General features: G+C 40.5%; 1 protein-coding gene across 1 annotated transcript in view; it reads left to right on the forward strand.

Moving 5' to 3' along the window:
• LOC145394828 (netrin receptor UNC5C-like) overlaps positions 1-15,934 on the forward strand; it is a 203,455-nt gene that overhangs the window by 122,858 nt on the left and 64,663 nt on the right. Inside the window, exons 5-6 of the mRNA XM_080268627.1 lie at positions 99-266; positions 15,448-15,612. Of these exons, the coding sequence (XP_080124753.1) occupies positions 99-266; positions 15,448-15,612 (333 nt within the window). The remainder of the gene's footprint in view (positions 1-98; positions 267-15,447; positions 15,613-15,934) is intronic.

The raw sequence follows: 15,934 nt of genomic DNA on the forward strand, positions 1-15,934 counted from the left end.
GGTGGATTAAAAAAAGAAAAAAAAACGATAAAGATGATGATGATGATGATGATGATGATGATGATACACTTCTCTCACTCCTATTCGCCCTTTTGCAGTGGACGGGTCGTGGTCAGTGTGGTCGTCGTGGTCGTCGTGCAGCAGTCGTTGTGGTCGTGGGGTACAGCGGCGCACCCGAACCTGCTCCGCACCGACGCCTCTCAACGGGGGTGCTGCCTGTCAGGGAACGGCCGTGCAGAAGACTGACTGCTCGCGTCTGTGTGCAGGTGAGAGGGTGATGGGTGGTGGAAAAAATAAATAAATAAATAAGAGAATAAAAAAAGATACATAATTGTGGATTAGTAGATAAACAGATAAAATGAAGAATAAGGGAGATAGTTGAAAATTTCGTGGATTTGCTAATTGACAGAAAATGGAGACTGAAGAGCTAGATATATACGTGACAGGTTGTGGATTAGTAAATAAATAGACGAGGCAGTGACAGGAAAGAGAAAATGAAGACCAAGATAAATTGGTTTTGATTTATGGATGAGCAGATGAACGGTAAGAGGAGCACTGGAAATGGGAAGCAGAAAATAAGACCGATACAGTACATGAAATTTTGTGGATTAGGAAGAGAGATACATGAATAGTTATGGCTTAGTAGTAGATAAATAGGATAAAGGGTGTTACGGAAAATATTAAGAGAAGGATAAGGTAAATACTTTGAAAAATTTGGGAAGTAGTTGATGAATGAGAGAAGGATTGGGTGAGACTCATGAGAATTGCATAATATAAAAGAATTAATAAGGAATAGTTTGAGTGGCCCTGGCGGTGGAAAGTGTAAACTGATTAAAGAAGGAGGTAAATAGAAGAGTAGGGGAGGTATGACAAAAGAGGAAATTAAAAAGAAGATTGCTTGAAACGGGAAATATATAACCTGAGATCTGGCGAAACGGTAAATATAAAATGAAAATAACATCAAACAAAATATTAACCGACGGAAAACAAGCAAGATAAATAACCCGGGAACTACCAAGCTGAGACGACCACAGAGTAGAGCATGTCAGTAGCTATTTCCACCTTGAAGACCTCAGTGCCCGCGCCAAGGCAGTGTTTCAAGGAAGGAGAAAGAGGAAAATATCAACAAGTAACCCTGCATACGTCTAGGCAAGAAGCCTTGAAAAACCAGCCTTGAAAAATTGGAGAAATAATGTGGTTGTTTTTCCTTCCACAAGTACCTTATATTGTTTCCCATGCTCAGGTTTTTAGATGTGGGAGCGTCTCTAGGAGCGGCTCACTCCGTTTGCCACTCACTAACATATTCGGAAGAGATGTGCGTCAATCCCGTAGACTTTAGTGACTTTTAACCCCATATTGCAACCCCGAACCTCCCGTCTCTCGCCCGTAGACTTTAACAACTTTATCGAAGGGACATAGTATAGTAATTTTATGTTTTAACGGATACTGTAATCTAGCTAAAGTTATGCAGTAAACAAGTGGCCAAGTAAATAGCCTCGTAGTAATGTTAAGATCATAAGCCTTCTAAAGCAGAAAAATTAAGTAGTAATATTGAACAGAGTATCATCTTCCATAAGGACCTTGCTTTCCACAGCCTCGGATATTTTTTGCGCTGGTGCGACAAAATGCCATGTTAAAAATATCTCGAGAAGTATCCCCTTAAAGCACCTCTCTCTCTCTCTCTCTCTCTCTCTCTCTCTCTCTCTCTCTCTCTCTCTCTCTCTCCACTGGCGACTCTACACTGGCCGGTGGTTTAGTGGGCTAAGGCACTCCAGCCGGATGGAACCTGTATTGGGTCCATCTGAGGGGTGTTTAGAGTTTTTTGTTTGTGTAATGCCACTCAGGGGCAAGTGAAACTGGTCACTGTTGCCTTATATATTGGGACCGAGCAGCCTAGCCCAGGGTCTCTTAGTTCCTGTTTACATGGGGCAGAATTGTTGTAGTAGTAGCAGTAGTCATGAACGAGAGAGGCAGCGAGCGAACTGATTTTTACGTTTAGCTGAGAAATGAGCGGCCCGACATCACCCAGCCCGGCCTGACATGACACGGCTTGATCGCGATGGTTTTCAGAGGCTAAATACTTTTCTACACTGTGAAATAGAGAAGCGATTCTTTCAGCAGGTAGTAGTTACATTCAATACATTTTGTTTTTAGCTATATATTTACTCATGAGGCCAAAGAAACCCCTTGGAATCCCAGCTTCAAGGGAATGTACCGAGGGCTTCGGTTGACGTGCACGACTATGAAATCGAATTTTATAAGATTTCTTGTTGTAACGCTAGTTTTCTTGCATGTATTCTAACAATTAAATATCGGATATCACGCTCATAATTTTACATGAACGTTTTTCTATGTTTAGGGGGTGAAATCAGCAAGGGTAATCACCCCATTTCTGGGTTTTATCATTCTATCAATAGCCAAGCGTTTACCGATGAAGTTCGTTGACACGGCGAGTCGGGAGCAGAGAACTGAACTTTGTGTGTATGATAAATGCTACGGTGCCCCGCTATATGCACATCCAGAGAGAAAACGTGAGAAAGTGAATATTTTAGCTCAATTATTTTTCTGTTATTGTTCAACTATCTCACCAGAATTGTCGAAAGTTTACACCAAGATGAAATTATGATGATAGGCGTATGTACAAACGCTCGCTTTCTCGTCACGCGCCCACAGAGTGCTCTTTGCTGGTAATAGTAGTAGTAGTAGTAGTAATAGTAGTAGTAACAGTAGTAGTAGTAGTAGTTGTTGTTGTTGTAGAACTAAGCAAAATTTATGGATCGAAGGTGCATTTAGATAGTGTTGGCTGTAGCAAGTGTAGATAACACTGAAGTAGACTAGAAAGCCAAATAATACATAGAGTTAGATGTGAAGAGGGTGGAATATAGAGTGCCAGACATATAGAGTGCCAAACGTATAGAGTGACAGACATATAGAGTGACAGACATATAGAGTGACAGACATATAGAGTGACAGACATATAGAGTGACAGACATATAGAGTGACAGACATATAGAGTGACAGACATATAGAGTGACAGACATATAGAGTGACAGACATATAGAGTGATACATATAGAGTGACAGACATATAGAGTGACACATATAGAGTGATACAAATAGGTGACACATATAGAGTGACAGACATACAGAGTGCCAGACATATAGAGTGACAGACATATAGTGACAGACATATAGAGTGACAGACATATAGAGTGATACATATAGAGTGACAGACATATAGAGTGACACATATAGAGTGACAGACATATAGAGTGACAGACATATAGAGTGACACATATAGAGTGATACAAATAGGTGACACATATAGAGTGACAGACATACAGAGTGCCAGACATATAGAGTGACAGACATATAGTGACAGACATAGAGTGACAGACATAGAGTGCCAGACATATAGAGTGCCAGACATAGAGTGCCAGACATAGAGTGCCAGACAAATAGAGTGCCAGATATATAGAGTGATAGACATATAGAGTGACATTCATATAGAGTGCCAGACATATAGAGTGACAGACATATAGAGTGACAGACTTATAGGGTGACAGACATATAGAGTGCCAGACATATAGAGTGCCAGACATATTGGGTGACAGACATATAGAGTGCCAGACATATAGAGTGACAGACATATAGAGTGACATTCATATAGTGACAGACATATAGAGTGACAGACATATAGAGTGACAGACATATGGAGTGACAGACATAGAGTGACAGACATATAGAGTGACAGACATATAGAGTGACAGACATATAGAGTGACAGACATAGAGTGACAGACATATAGAGTGACAGACATATAGAGTGCCAGACATATGGAGTGACAGACATATAGAGTGACAGACATATACAGTAGAGTGACAGACATATAGAGTGACAGACATATAGAGTGACAGACATATAGAGTGACAGACATAGAGTGACAGACATATAGAGTGACAGACATATAGAGTGACAGACATAGAGTGACAGACATATAGAGTGACAGACATATAGAGTGACAGACATAGAGTGCCAGACGTGGAACAACTTCTTAGGCTGGTGGATATAGTCTCAGAATAGGGTCAGAAGATGGACGATAATTTATAAGACATATATTAATTACTATATACACTACAACGAGCAGCTTAGATATGTAGTAAAAATGAGAGTTGGATTATAGACGGAGTGAGATTAGTATTAGTCAGCTATAGATATTGAAGTAGGAAATAAGATAGATACATTGAGAGTGGTTGCACGCTGAGGATATTGCCAAGTAGATAATTGTGTAGATAGATAGATAGAGGGACAGATAGATATATAGGCAGGTACACACATACATATATAGGTTGGTAGATAGGTAAGCGGGTACACAGGTATATAGACAGACAAACAGGCACAGACAGAGAGACAAACAGACACAGACAGACAGACAGACAGTTAGATAGATAGATAGATAAATAGGTAGACAGACAGGCAGACAAATAGATAAATTGACAGGAACCGAAATACAAACTAATTAATATTTGGTATAATCGTCAAAGCTACACATAATAAATACCATGAAGGCACATTGAGATTATTACTCACTAGATAGATAGAGTTGAGTAGATAGATAGAGTTAGGTAGATAGATCGTTAGGTAGATAGATAGAGTTTAGGTGGATAGATTGGATAGTTTGGTAGTCTCATCCGTGTTGCTTTGAATTCTTGTTAAATGCTCCCCAATATTATAGTCTTGTAAATGCCAAGGAATTTAATCTTCTGTCGCATTTATGGCCGTATGCTGAGAGGCATAATTCGTAGCTCCTCTTCCTTGCCGATTTATTCTCCTCAGTACCCCCTTAACACTCTCTTCCATGTTCTCTGTATCGTTTACATATCGGAGTAGTTTGCGTCAGTAACACAGGAGAGAAACTGAGGTGTAATATGCAGACTAAATCACTAAGGAAAATCTGTTACGAAGTCTATAAACCTGCAGAGTAATTATAAACCATCTTAGAAGCCACTTTGATGAAGGAGGATAAGCTTCTTGGCTGAGTAGATGATGATTTGGGGACGGATGCGACAAAATACCATGTTCAATAGGTCTAGAAAAGTATCCCCTTAAACACATATTTTCTCTTATGGTACAGGCTTTGTTGTCGTTTAGCCAGTAGTAAGAATAGTACTTGTAGTAGTAGTAGTAATAATAATAATAATAATAATAATAATAATAATTCATTGATCTGTAATTCTCATCCATAATTCATAGATCTGGAGATACATATTCTTGGCTTTTGACACATTAACTGAGAATTTTCCCTTCATTATTAGAGCTTAACATTGATATTTGTGATTTTCAGGGAGTTTAATTATGCCAGGGTTATTTAGAACTTAGACGCGTATGATCATCGTGTAAGGAAGCTCCCCAACACCTCTTCCTTAGCGATTTATATTTGGATGTGGTTGGTTGGTATTCTTAAGCACGTTGTTTGTGCAGAGTATGGCGATGTTTGACGAATTTGTATAACACAGAATATGGCTATGTTTGAAGAATTTATAGAACACAGAATAGGAGAGTAAGGTGTCGTAGGCAAAATAAATCGCTTAGGAAGAGGTGTTAGAGAGTTTCCTTAACCGATGAGAGTACGATCCTATATCAAACCCTTCCAGTTAAAAAAAAAAAAAAAAAAAAAATTATTGTGAGGAAAAATGTCAAAAATAGACAAAAAAAAATGTTCCCAGGCATATTTCGCAGACGTAACAATTTCACTGCAGTAACTTATTTTTTGGTTCTTGTCACATTCACTCCAGTAACTTATTTTTTGGTTCTTGTCACATTCACTCCAGTAACTTATTTTTTGGTTCTTGTCACATTCACTCCAGTAACTTATTTTTTGGTTCTTGTCACATTCACTCCAGTAACTTATTTTTTGGTTCTTGTCACATTCACTCCAGTAACTTATTTTTTGGTTCTTGTCACATTCACTCCAGTAACTTATTTTTTGGTTCTTGTCACATTCACTCCAGTAACTTATTTTTTGGTTCTTGTCACATTCACTCCAGTAACTTATTTTTTGGTTCTTGACACATTCACTCCAGTAACTTATTTTTTGGTTCTTGTCACATTCACTCCAGTAACTTATTTTTTGGTTCTTGTCACATTCACTCCAGTAACTTATTTTTTGGTTCTTGTCACATTCACTCCAGTAACTTATTTTTTGGTTCTTGTCACATTCACTCCAGTAACTTATTTTTTGGTTCTTGTCACATTCACTCCAGTAACTTATTTTTTGGTTCTTGTCACATTCACTCCAGTAACTTATTTTTTGGTTCTTGTCACATTCACTCCAGTAACTTATTTTTTGGTTCTTGTCACATTCACTCCAGTAACTTATTTGATTAGTCTCGTCACATTCACTCCAGTAACTTATTTTTTGATTCTTGTCACATTCACTCCAGTAACTTATTTTTTGGTTCATGACACATTCACATCAGTAACTTATTTTTTGGTTCTTGTCACATTCACTCCAGTAACTTATTTTTTGGTTCTTGTCACATTCACTCCAGTAACTTATTTTTTGGTTCTTGTCACATTCACTCCAGTAACTTATTTTTTGGTTCTTGTCACATTCACTCCAGTAACTTATTTTTTGGTTCTTGTCACATTCACTCCAGTAACTTATTTTTTGGTTCTTGTCACATTCACTCCAGTAACTTATTTTTTGGTTCTTGACACATTCACTCCAGTAACTTATTTTTTGGTTCTTGACACATTCACTCCAGTAACTTATTTTTTGGTTCTTGTCACATTCACTCCAGTAACTTATTATTTGGTTCTTGTTGCATTCACTCCAGTAACTTATTTTTTGGTTCTTGACACATTCACTCCAGTAACTTATTTTTTGGTTCTTGTCACATTCACTCCAGTAACTTATTTTTTGGTTCTTGTTGCATTCACTCCAGTAACTTATTTTTTGGTTCTTGTTGCATTCACTCCAGTAACTTATTTTTTGTTTCTTGACACATTCACTCCAGTAACTTATTTTTTGGTTCTTGTTACATTCAAATTTATTTTTATTTTTTTCAGTTTATGAGATATTTTCAGACTGGAGGAGTGTTATTTTCTTTATTTTTTCTTGGAGGGAATAATCTTGCTGGTATGTGGTCTTTGGTTCCTTCTTTCTTTGCATAAAAAATAAGAAATAAATCCTTCAGTAGCCCCTTCCCTGCTAGAGGGCCATCCTGAAATTGAAAGGAATGAATCTGACGGTAGCAGGACTTGAGGAAAAGCACACCATAGGACTGAAGGGGTGACTAAAATATCGTGTCAGCAACAAAAATAAGTAAAAAAAAAAAAAAAAAACTACGTCACGCGAGAATAAATCGATAAAAATCCTACGTCACGCGAGAATAAAACAGTAAAGAACCTACGTCACGGGAGAATAAATCACAAAATACGTCACGGGAAAATAAATGAATAAAAACCTACGTCACGGGAGAATAAATTAATAAAAAATCTACGTCACGGGAGAATAAATCAATAATAAACCTACGTCACGGGAGAATAAATCAGTAAAAAACCTACTTCACCCGAGAATAAATCAATAAAAACCTACGTCACGCGAGAATAAATGACAAAATCTACGTCACGGGAGAATAAATCAATAAAAAAAACTACGTCACGGGAGAATAAATCAATGGAAAACCTACGTCACGCGAGAAGAAATCAATAAAAAACCTACCGTACGTCACGCGAGAATTAATAAATAAAGAGCCTGCGTCACGGGAGACTAAATCAATTAAAAAAAAACTCACTTGAGAATAAATCAGTAAAAAACCTACGTCACGGGAGAATAAGTAAAACGAAAATACGTCACAGGACAACAAATCACTAAAAAACTACGTCACGGGCGAATAAGTCGGTAAAAAGCCTACGTCACGGGATAATAAATCAATAAGAAACCTACGTCACGGGAAAATAAATCATTAAAAAACCTACGTCACCCAAGAATAAATCGGTAAAAAAAAATCCTACGTCACCCGAGAATAAATCAATAAAAAACATACGTCACGGGAAAATAAATAAGTAAAAACCTACGTCACTTGCTCCCTGACACATCTATCTTGGCGATTTATTTTGTTTATTACACCTTACTTTTTCTCGTCTTCTGGTTACATAAATCCTTCCAAAATCGCCATGAATCAATAACGTACAAAAGGATATTAATCACTTAGACATAAATCGCTAAGGAAGAGGTGTTAGGGAGCTTCCATAATCGACTCATGCATGGTGTTGAGAGGTAAGATGATGATGATGATGATGATGATGATGATGGTAGTAATAATAATAATAATAATAATAACTTGTCGATGGCTTTAGTAACACATTTACTTCGATTGTGTCTGTCTGTACTTTTCCTTGATCCAGACGATTTTATTCAGCTTTATAAATATCCCCCATGCTGTAGGGGGCAAGCCAAGCCAAGCCCAACCCCCCTAGGTCAAAAAGCCATCTGGAAAAAATCATGTGAAAGTGATAAGAATTAAATAAAAGTCGAAAAGGGGTTGAAATAAAAAAAAAATTATTGTAGAGAAAAAATTACCCCCTGCTAATTTTACTAACCCCCCTTACCCCCCCCTCCCATACGTCTCAGCAGGAGGGGAGGATTGTGAGGAGGATCCGTGTGAGGAGGGTAAGTGTTTCTGAGGATCTGTTAGCACCCCCACCCTCTTTCTCTCACTCACTCACTTACTCACTCCAGTGCACACCTGTCTCGTTCATGACACTTTAACTGGGCCTCTCACTTCCCTCCCCCTCTCACTCACACACACCAGCACTTTTTTCTTTATTTATATTTCATCTTTTACTCACCCACTCACTCACTCACTTACTAACTCACCCACTTGCTTTTTCGATTCACCCCACCACCCCTCTCGCAGCAACTCATTCTGTTCCCACATTTACTGTATCTTCCCAACTCATTCTTTCACTTTGGCTCTCTCTCTCTCTCTCTCTCTCAAGCCTTTGTTTTTTTTTTTTACTTTCCCAAATTCTCCACTTCATTCACTCCCCCTTCCCCCTCTCACTCCCCTCCTCATTTCATCCTTAGCACCCTCTCTCTTGCTCCTCATTTACCGCAGTACAACTCTTCATGTTAGCCCCTTAGTCTAATATTCCTCATCTTTCACTTCCCGCCCTCCTCATTCCCCTCTCGCATCTTTCAGCTTATCATTCTTTTTCCCCATACCACTCATTTTCACCACCACTCACTTTACTTCACCCTCTCATTTTCACCACGTCACTTCCCCCCCCATCCACTCATCACCACCACTCACTTCCCTCCACCCTATCATTTTCACCACCACTCACTTCTCCCCACTCCTTCATTTTCCAGTCTTTACCAGCACCGTCCTACTCACTCTGCCTGCTCTGTACTCAGTCTTTCTCAAATCAGTCTTCCTCTGCGGATATAGTCTCCCTCGCCCCCACTTCCGCATAAACAAGGAGGCTTCAGGTTTCAGTCAATATCCTTAAACCCGCTAGCTTTGTTTCATTCAGTATCCTTAAACCCGCTAGCTTTGTTTCATTCAGTATCCTTAAATCCGCTAGCTTTGTTTTGTAATTTCGTAGTTGTCTACCTACCTTCTTTTGTATCTCTCCTGCAATAAATAAGGATTGTCAAATTCAATTTAAACAAACACAGCGTTGCCACGTTGCTCCAAAATTAACTATAAACAAACACAGCGACGCCGCCACGTTGCTCCAGAATTGAATATAAACAAACACAGCGTTGCCACATTGTTTCATAACTGAATATAAACAAACAGCGTTGCCACATTGCTCCAAACCTGAACTTGCTTGTAAACGCGGATGGGGGAAGGGGGACCGAATCTAACCATCTTCATTTCTGCCTCTACTTTCCCCCTTTCCCGCACTATCCCTGCAAGCTTCTAAATCACTCCAAGATGCTGTTGACTCCATTATCCTCCACATACTAATAACCTCCCCTACTCCTCCCTTTAAAATGCACACCTCCCTCACTGGTTTTGCTTCACCCGAAATTAAGCACCTGTTGCACTGTCTTAAATCTGCCTTAGTTACGCCCTGAAATTGTACGAATCTCCGTTTTCCTCATAAGTAAACTATAATAGTACCGGTAATTTTGTTTCTCTTTTTTTCGGGAATGCCGCTCATATGTAAACGGTATGATTTACAGAAACTATGGATCTTTTTCAGTATTTCTTTCCATTGTTAAGATTATTAATTGTTTTTCTTCGTAGTGTAAAAATAACCATTATATTTCGACTTTTTAACACTACCCACTCTCCTTTTAAAATTACTCGTTTTCTATATTCTCCATTTTTTAGGCACAACTTAACTAAACTCTCTGTGGTACTCGAGAGAGCTGTAGATTTCTGTTGATTGTTGTTTCCCTAGTTGTATCTCATTGTCCTTGTGCTCTGTAGTTTATGTGATTTGTGGTGTCATGTGGTTGTATGGTATGTATAGATGTGTGTTTTCCCTTTTCCAACGTTACATTACCATAATGTGTCCTTAGGTTTGTTATCCTGGAGTATTTTGTAATTGAGAGGTGTGATTTTAAACATACAGTATTTATGATCATTTCCATCTCGTGACTTACATTTGTGTTTGCAGGAAGCACTGAAAACAATGGAAGATTTCGCAATCTCTGTGCCTTGTCTTTCCTACTGAAACATAAGAACAGTCGGCATCAAAATCCCTGAAGCCTCTCTTGCCGTTCTGTCCGTACACTTTGAAAATCGGTGTGGTCGATCCCCAACAACTGACACTGATGAATTCATTTAGTCTCAGAGCAACGTCATCAGCATTGTTGCCTGCAGCTCCACCACACTAATTTTCTGCATCTATGGGGAGAGAGAGAGGTAGGGAAGGCGACAGGACTTTTGGTGTCCTACCCCCCCTGGGGTTAGTTTTTTTTTTTTTTTTTCAAGAATACTCCCCCAGTATCCCTGCTTGTCGTAAAAGGCGACTAAAAGGGTTGGCGGAGGGTTAGTGCCCCTCCCCGGAAAACAACTAACTAAAAACACAAACAATAAGCCTCGGACAAGGACTGACCAAAAGATGACGACCAAGGACCGGACAAAGGACATGGTAATTGGAACTTGGAATGTAAGGGAAGCGAATGATGAGGTGAAAGAGAGAGAGATTGTCCAGGTGCTTGAGGGTGCGAAAGTTGATGTATGCGGAATAACTGAACGAAATGGAGAGGTGAGAGTGTGAGAGAATGGGAGTATGGATGGGGTATATGTGCAGGAGTAGGTGAGAATGAGAGGGCAAAAGGAGTATGTATAGTTGTGAGTAAAAGATGGAAGAAGAGCATAAGAGAGTATGGATCAGTTGAGTCAAGGATTGTGTGGGTAAGATTGAAAGTTGGAATACAAATGTGGGCGATTGTGTGTGTGTATGCGCCAACGCAAGATCGTGCAAGCAGAGTGAGAGAAGAGTTCTGGACAAATGTGGAAGTGTGCATGGAAAAGTTTGGAAGGAATGAGAGAGTGTTTTTGATCGGTGATATGAATGGTAAAGTAGGGAATGTGAAGGTGGATGGAATAGTTGGTGAGTGAGGTGTGCCTGCTGAGATAGATGAGAATGGCAGTGCGTTAGTGGACATTTCTGCTGGGAGGGGGTTGGTGATAGCCAATACCCTCTTCAGGCACAAAATGATCCACAGGTATACTGTACATGGCGAGTGATGAGAAGGGTGGGTGGTGAACTGAATGAAAGGAAGGCAATTATTGATTAGGTGTGTGTGGATGAAAGGATGCGAAAATGTGTAATGGATGCAAGAGCTTATAGAGGTTGGGGAAGTGGACTTTCTGACCACTACTTGGTGGTGGCCAGAATCAAGGTCCAATTAGAATGGAGAAATAGAAGAAGGGAAGGACGGGAAGAAGTATTTGTAAGAAGAGTGGAAAGGTTACAAGAGGATGAGAAAAAGGCAGAGTATAAGAGAGAAGTGGAGGAACGATTGGGCAAATATGAATTGGAGCGATGGGGGACGTGGAAGGTGTGTGCAGGATATTTACAGAAGAAATATGTGCAGCATGTGATGTGGTGTGTGGGATGAAGAGAAGACAGAGGGGTGTGCAAGGAACAGCGTGGTGGAATGAAGAGGTGAGACAGGCTGTGGCACAAAAGACGAAAGCATACGATGAATAGATGAGAAATAGGGGTGTGGAAGAAGTTGAGAGGCGGAAGAGAGTTATATGTAGACAGAAAGAGAGAGGTGAAAAGATTAGTAAGAGAGAGTAAGAAGAGAGCGGATGAGGAATTTGGAAGGAACTTGAGTGTAAAGTGGAGGGACTGTAAGAAATTGTTCTGGAGAGAGGTGAAAAGAGTAAGACAGGGTGGAAGTGAAGTTAGCAGGGGAGTGAAAGATAAAAATGGTAGATTACTAGTGGAGAAGGGAGAAAAAGTGAGCAGATGGAGAGAACACTTTAAGGAATTGTTGAACATAGAGGATGGAAGTAATGCGAGTATAAGTGGCTGGGGAATGGCTGGGAGAAGGAGGGAGGTGAGAAGACAGGAAGAAATCAGTAGGATAGAAGTTGTGGAAGCAATGAAGAAGTTAAATTGGGGAAAGCCTCAGGAATTGATGGAGTGTGTGGTGAAATGCTGAAGCATGGGGGAGAGATAGTAGTAGAATGGATGTGGAAAATGTGCAGATTGGCCTGGGAGTAATGTAGAGTCCCAGAGGATTGGAAGTCAGGTATAATTATTCCCTTGTACAAAGGAAAAGGGGAAAAAGAAGTGTGTGGTAATCATAGGGGCATATGTCTTCTTAGTATGATAGGAAAAGTGTATGGTAGGATACTTATTGACAGAGTTAGAGAAAGAACAGAGGAATTAGTTGGAGAAGAACAGGGAGGCTTTAGGAAGGGAAGAGGTTGTGTAGATCAAATATTCATTCTTAGATCTTTAGTGGAAAAGTTTCTAGAGAAGGGAAAGAAGTTGTATGCGGCTTTCATGGATTTGGAGAAAGCATATGACAGGGTGGATAGACAAGGATTGTGGAAAGTATTAAGAATATATGGAGTAGATGGGAAGTTGTTGAATGCTGGGAAGAGTATGTATGATGGTGCTAAGGCTGCAGTGCGTGTGGATGGCGAACTGAGTGACTTTTTCTCTTTGAAGGTTGGGTTGAAACAGGGATGTGTCATGTCTCCATGGTTGTTCAATTTGTACATGGATGGGGTAATAAAAGAGGTACAAGGTAGGGTAGTGGATGTTGGAGTGTCCCTGGTGAGAGAGGGTAGTATTTGGAAACTCCCTGTACTGTTGTTTGCAGATGATACTGTGTTGTTGAGTGCCAACGAAGGAGAGCTGCAAGGCTTGGTGGATGAGTTTGGGAGAGTGTGTAAGAAACGGAATCTAAAGGTGAATGGAGGGAAGAGTACAGTGATGGTCTTTGAGAGAGGTGAAGTCAGTGAATGTTCAGTGAGGTTGGATGGTGAGGAATTGGAAAATGTGAGTACGTTAAAGTACTTGGGTAGTGTGATGAGTAAGGATGGAGGTTTGGAGGGTGAAGTGCTTGAAAGAGTACAACAGGGAAGAAAGGTTGCTGGTTCCTTGAAAGCAGTGATAAGAAGCAGGGAAGCGAGCATGGAAGTGAAAAAGTTACTACATGACAGTATTGTGATACCAACTCTAACGTACGGAAGTGAAGCTTGGACGTTGTTGGAAGAGCACAAGTCAAGAGTGAGAGCAGTGGAAATGAGTTATTTAAGAGGAGCCTGTGGAGTCACATGGAGAGACAGGCTGACAAATGAGGATATAAAGGAGCGTTTTGGTGTGGATGTGGATGTGATAGGAAGCATTAGGAGGAATACACTGAGGTGGTTTGGCCATATGGAGAGGATGGAGGGTGAAAGACTGACGAAGAGAGTGTATGTGAGTGAGGTGGAGGGGGGAAGAGGGAGGAGGAGGCCGAGGATGAGATGAAGGGATGGGGTGGAGAGGTATATGAGAGAGGGAGGTGTGAGTTGGGAGCGGGGCAGTGAAATGGCGGGGGACAGAGCTACGTGGAGGCGATTTGTTTGTGGCCACCCCGAACGGGATTGAGGCGTCTGGCAATAGATAGATAGATAGACTTTTTTCAACGAAGAACAAGAATCATGATAAGACTCAGCTTTCTCTTGTCGCTGACCTTATTGGGAAAACAAATGACAGTCAGGACAGAATTCAACCCCACATAATTCTACAGATTTTTGCAGCTGGAATAGGGTGACTTGTAGGCTTGTGTGCCTAAACCGCAAATCACGAAGTGGAATGCTAACCCAACATTTCTGACGGGCATAGATGGAACGCGCTGCGCGCGTGCGTGTGGTGTGTGTGTATGTGTGTGTGTCAGCCTGCATCTCACATTACAGAGTGCAGTCAGAAACGATGGAGGGAGGACACTCTATGTTCGTCACGTTCTTCGGAAATTATCATCAGAAATTGGGATCTTGCTTTCCACTTCATGATGTAGTATTTAAGCAAGTGAAATGTAGAATCAAAGTATCATCGTGTTAGTTTTGGATGAAATTGATATGAGGAGTTAAAGTTACAATATATTCACATGCAGCCTAAGTTATGCCCAATATGTCAGGTATTTCTCCCATTCATAAGCAACAGCTATTGCAAAACAGTTTAATTATCGTTATTTCATTCATTTACTATGTGGATGAAAGATCACTTACGTGCTCAGACAACACAGTCACTCTTAAACAATTTATGTGCGACAGATGTGAACAGCCTTTCTTTCATCAGTACTGTATCTCTCCATTTATTATCTTAATTAAATTGTTTATGTTAAGTACAGTTGCTAGACTTTTATATCAACAAGAGTCTTTCAGTAACTTTGGATAGGCTTTTCTTTTAGCAGCGCATCTCGCCAACTGCCCTTTTTCTTCAGCTGTTTGTATATTGAATGTGGCTGTAATGCTGGACCAATATTTCACAACTTCCTTCTTCTCACAAATATAGACGACTTTTCAGTCAGCAACATATCTTTTCCTGCAGCTGAAAATGTGTATAGTGAAATAGGCTAACCGTAATGCTAGACTTTCACTTCAGCACCTCCCTTCTTCCCACAAGTAGGGACAACATTCATTTTTAGCAGCATATCTTTTCTAATAACTCCCTACAACTTCACGCCGATCATAGCTTTATTACTACACTTTTTAATTATTTCCCTTCCTTGAACTTTTGGTAATTTTATACTCAGACTGAATCATCTTTAAAAGTCTTTTCTCAGAATTCTGTTGGTATGATTGTCTTCAAGCAGCTTCCTTTCCCACAGCTTTTTCTGGGAACTCTTCTGCACCATCACCTAGATTCAGTAGCCAATTTAACGAGCATATATAGCCAACTTTCATTTAGTCTTCTTCCAGTATTCATTTATCAAAACTAGTGGACTTTCCCCTGCCTTCTCCCTTAGCAATAGACGGGTCCTGGTCCAGCTGGTCCACGTGGTCCACCTGCGCACCTGACTGCCGCCACCACCGCCAGAGGTCCTGCTCCTCACCCCCAGCCCAGCATGGCGGGAGGTACTGCCAGGGACAAGATTTTGAAACAGCAAACTGCACTAGAGGCCTCTGTAGGGGTGAGTAGGAGTGCTGGAGGGGTAAAGGAGTGGCTGCAAGAGTATTTCAGGAGCCTGGAGGAGTGTGAAGGGGTATTAGGATGACTGGAAAGTTGTTACAGGAAGTTGAAGATTGTAGGTGGTGCTGCAGATTTTCGAGTATCGGATGCACAAAGTTCCCCCGTTCAGAAAGTTCTCCTACACTGTAGTGCGCATGCACAAGACCGTGCCCATGCACAATAGTCGTCGCCAGCACAGTTGTCGTTTGCACAAAGTTCCCTAATAGGAAACCTAATGATCGAGCCTAACCTAACTGGGAGACACTGCCCCCTAGACCCCCCTG

Source organism: Coenobita brevimanus, chromosome 28 (assembly GCF_032717465.1).
Source record: "Coenobita brevimanus isolate Jiangsu-jjx chromosome 28, ASM3271746v2, whole genome shotgun sequence".
Classification (NCBI taxonomy): domain Eukaryota; kingdom Metazoa; phylum Arthropoda; class Malacostraca; order Decapoda; family Coenobitidae; genus Coenobita; species Coenobita brevimanus.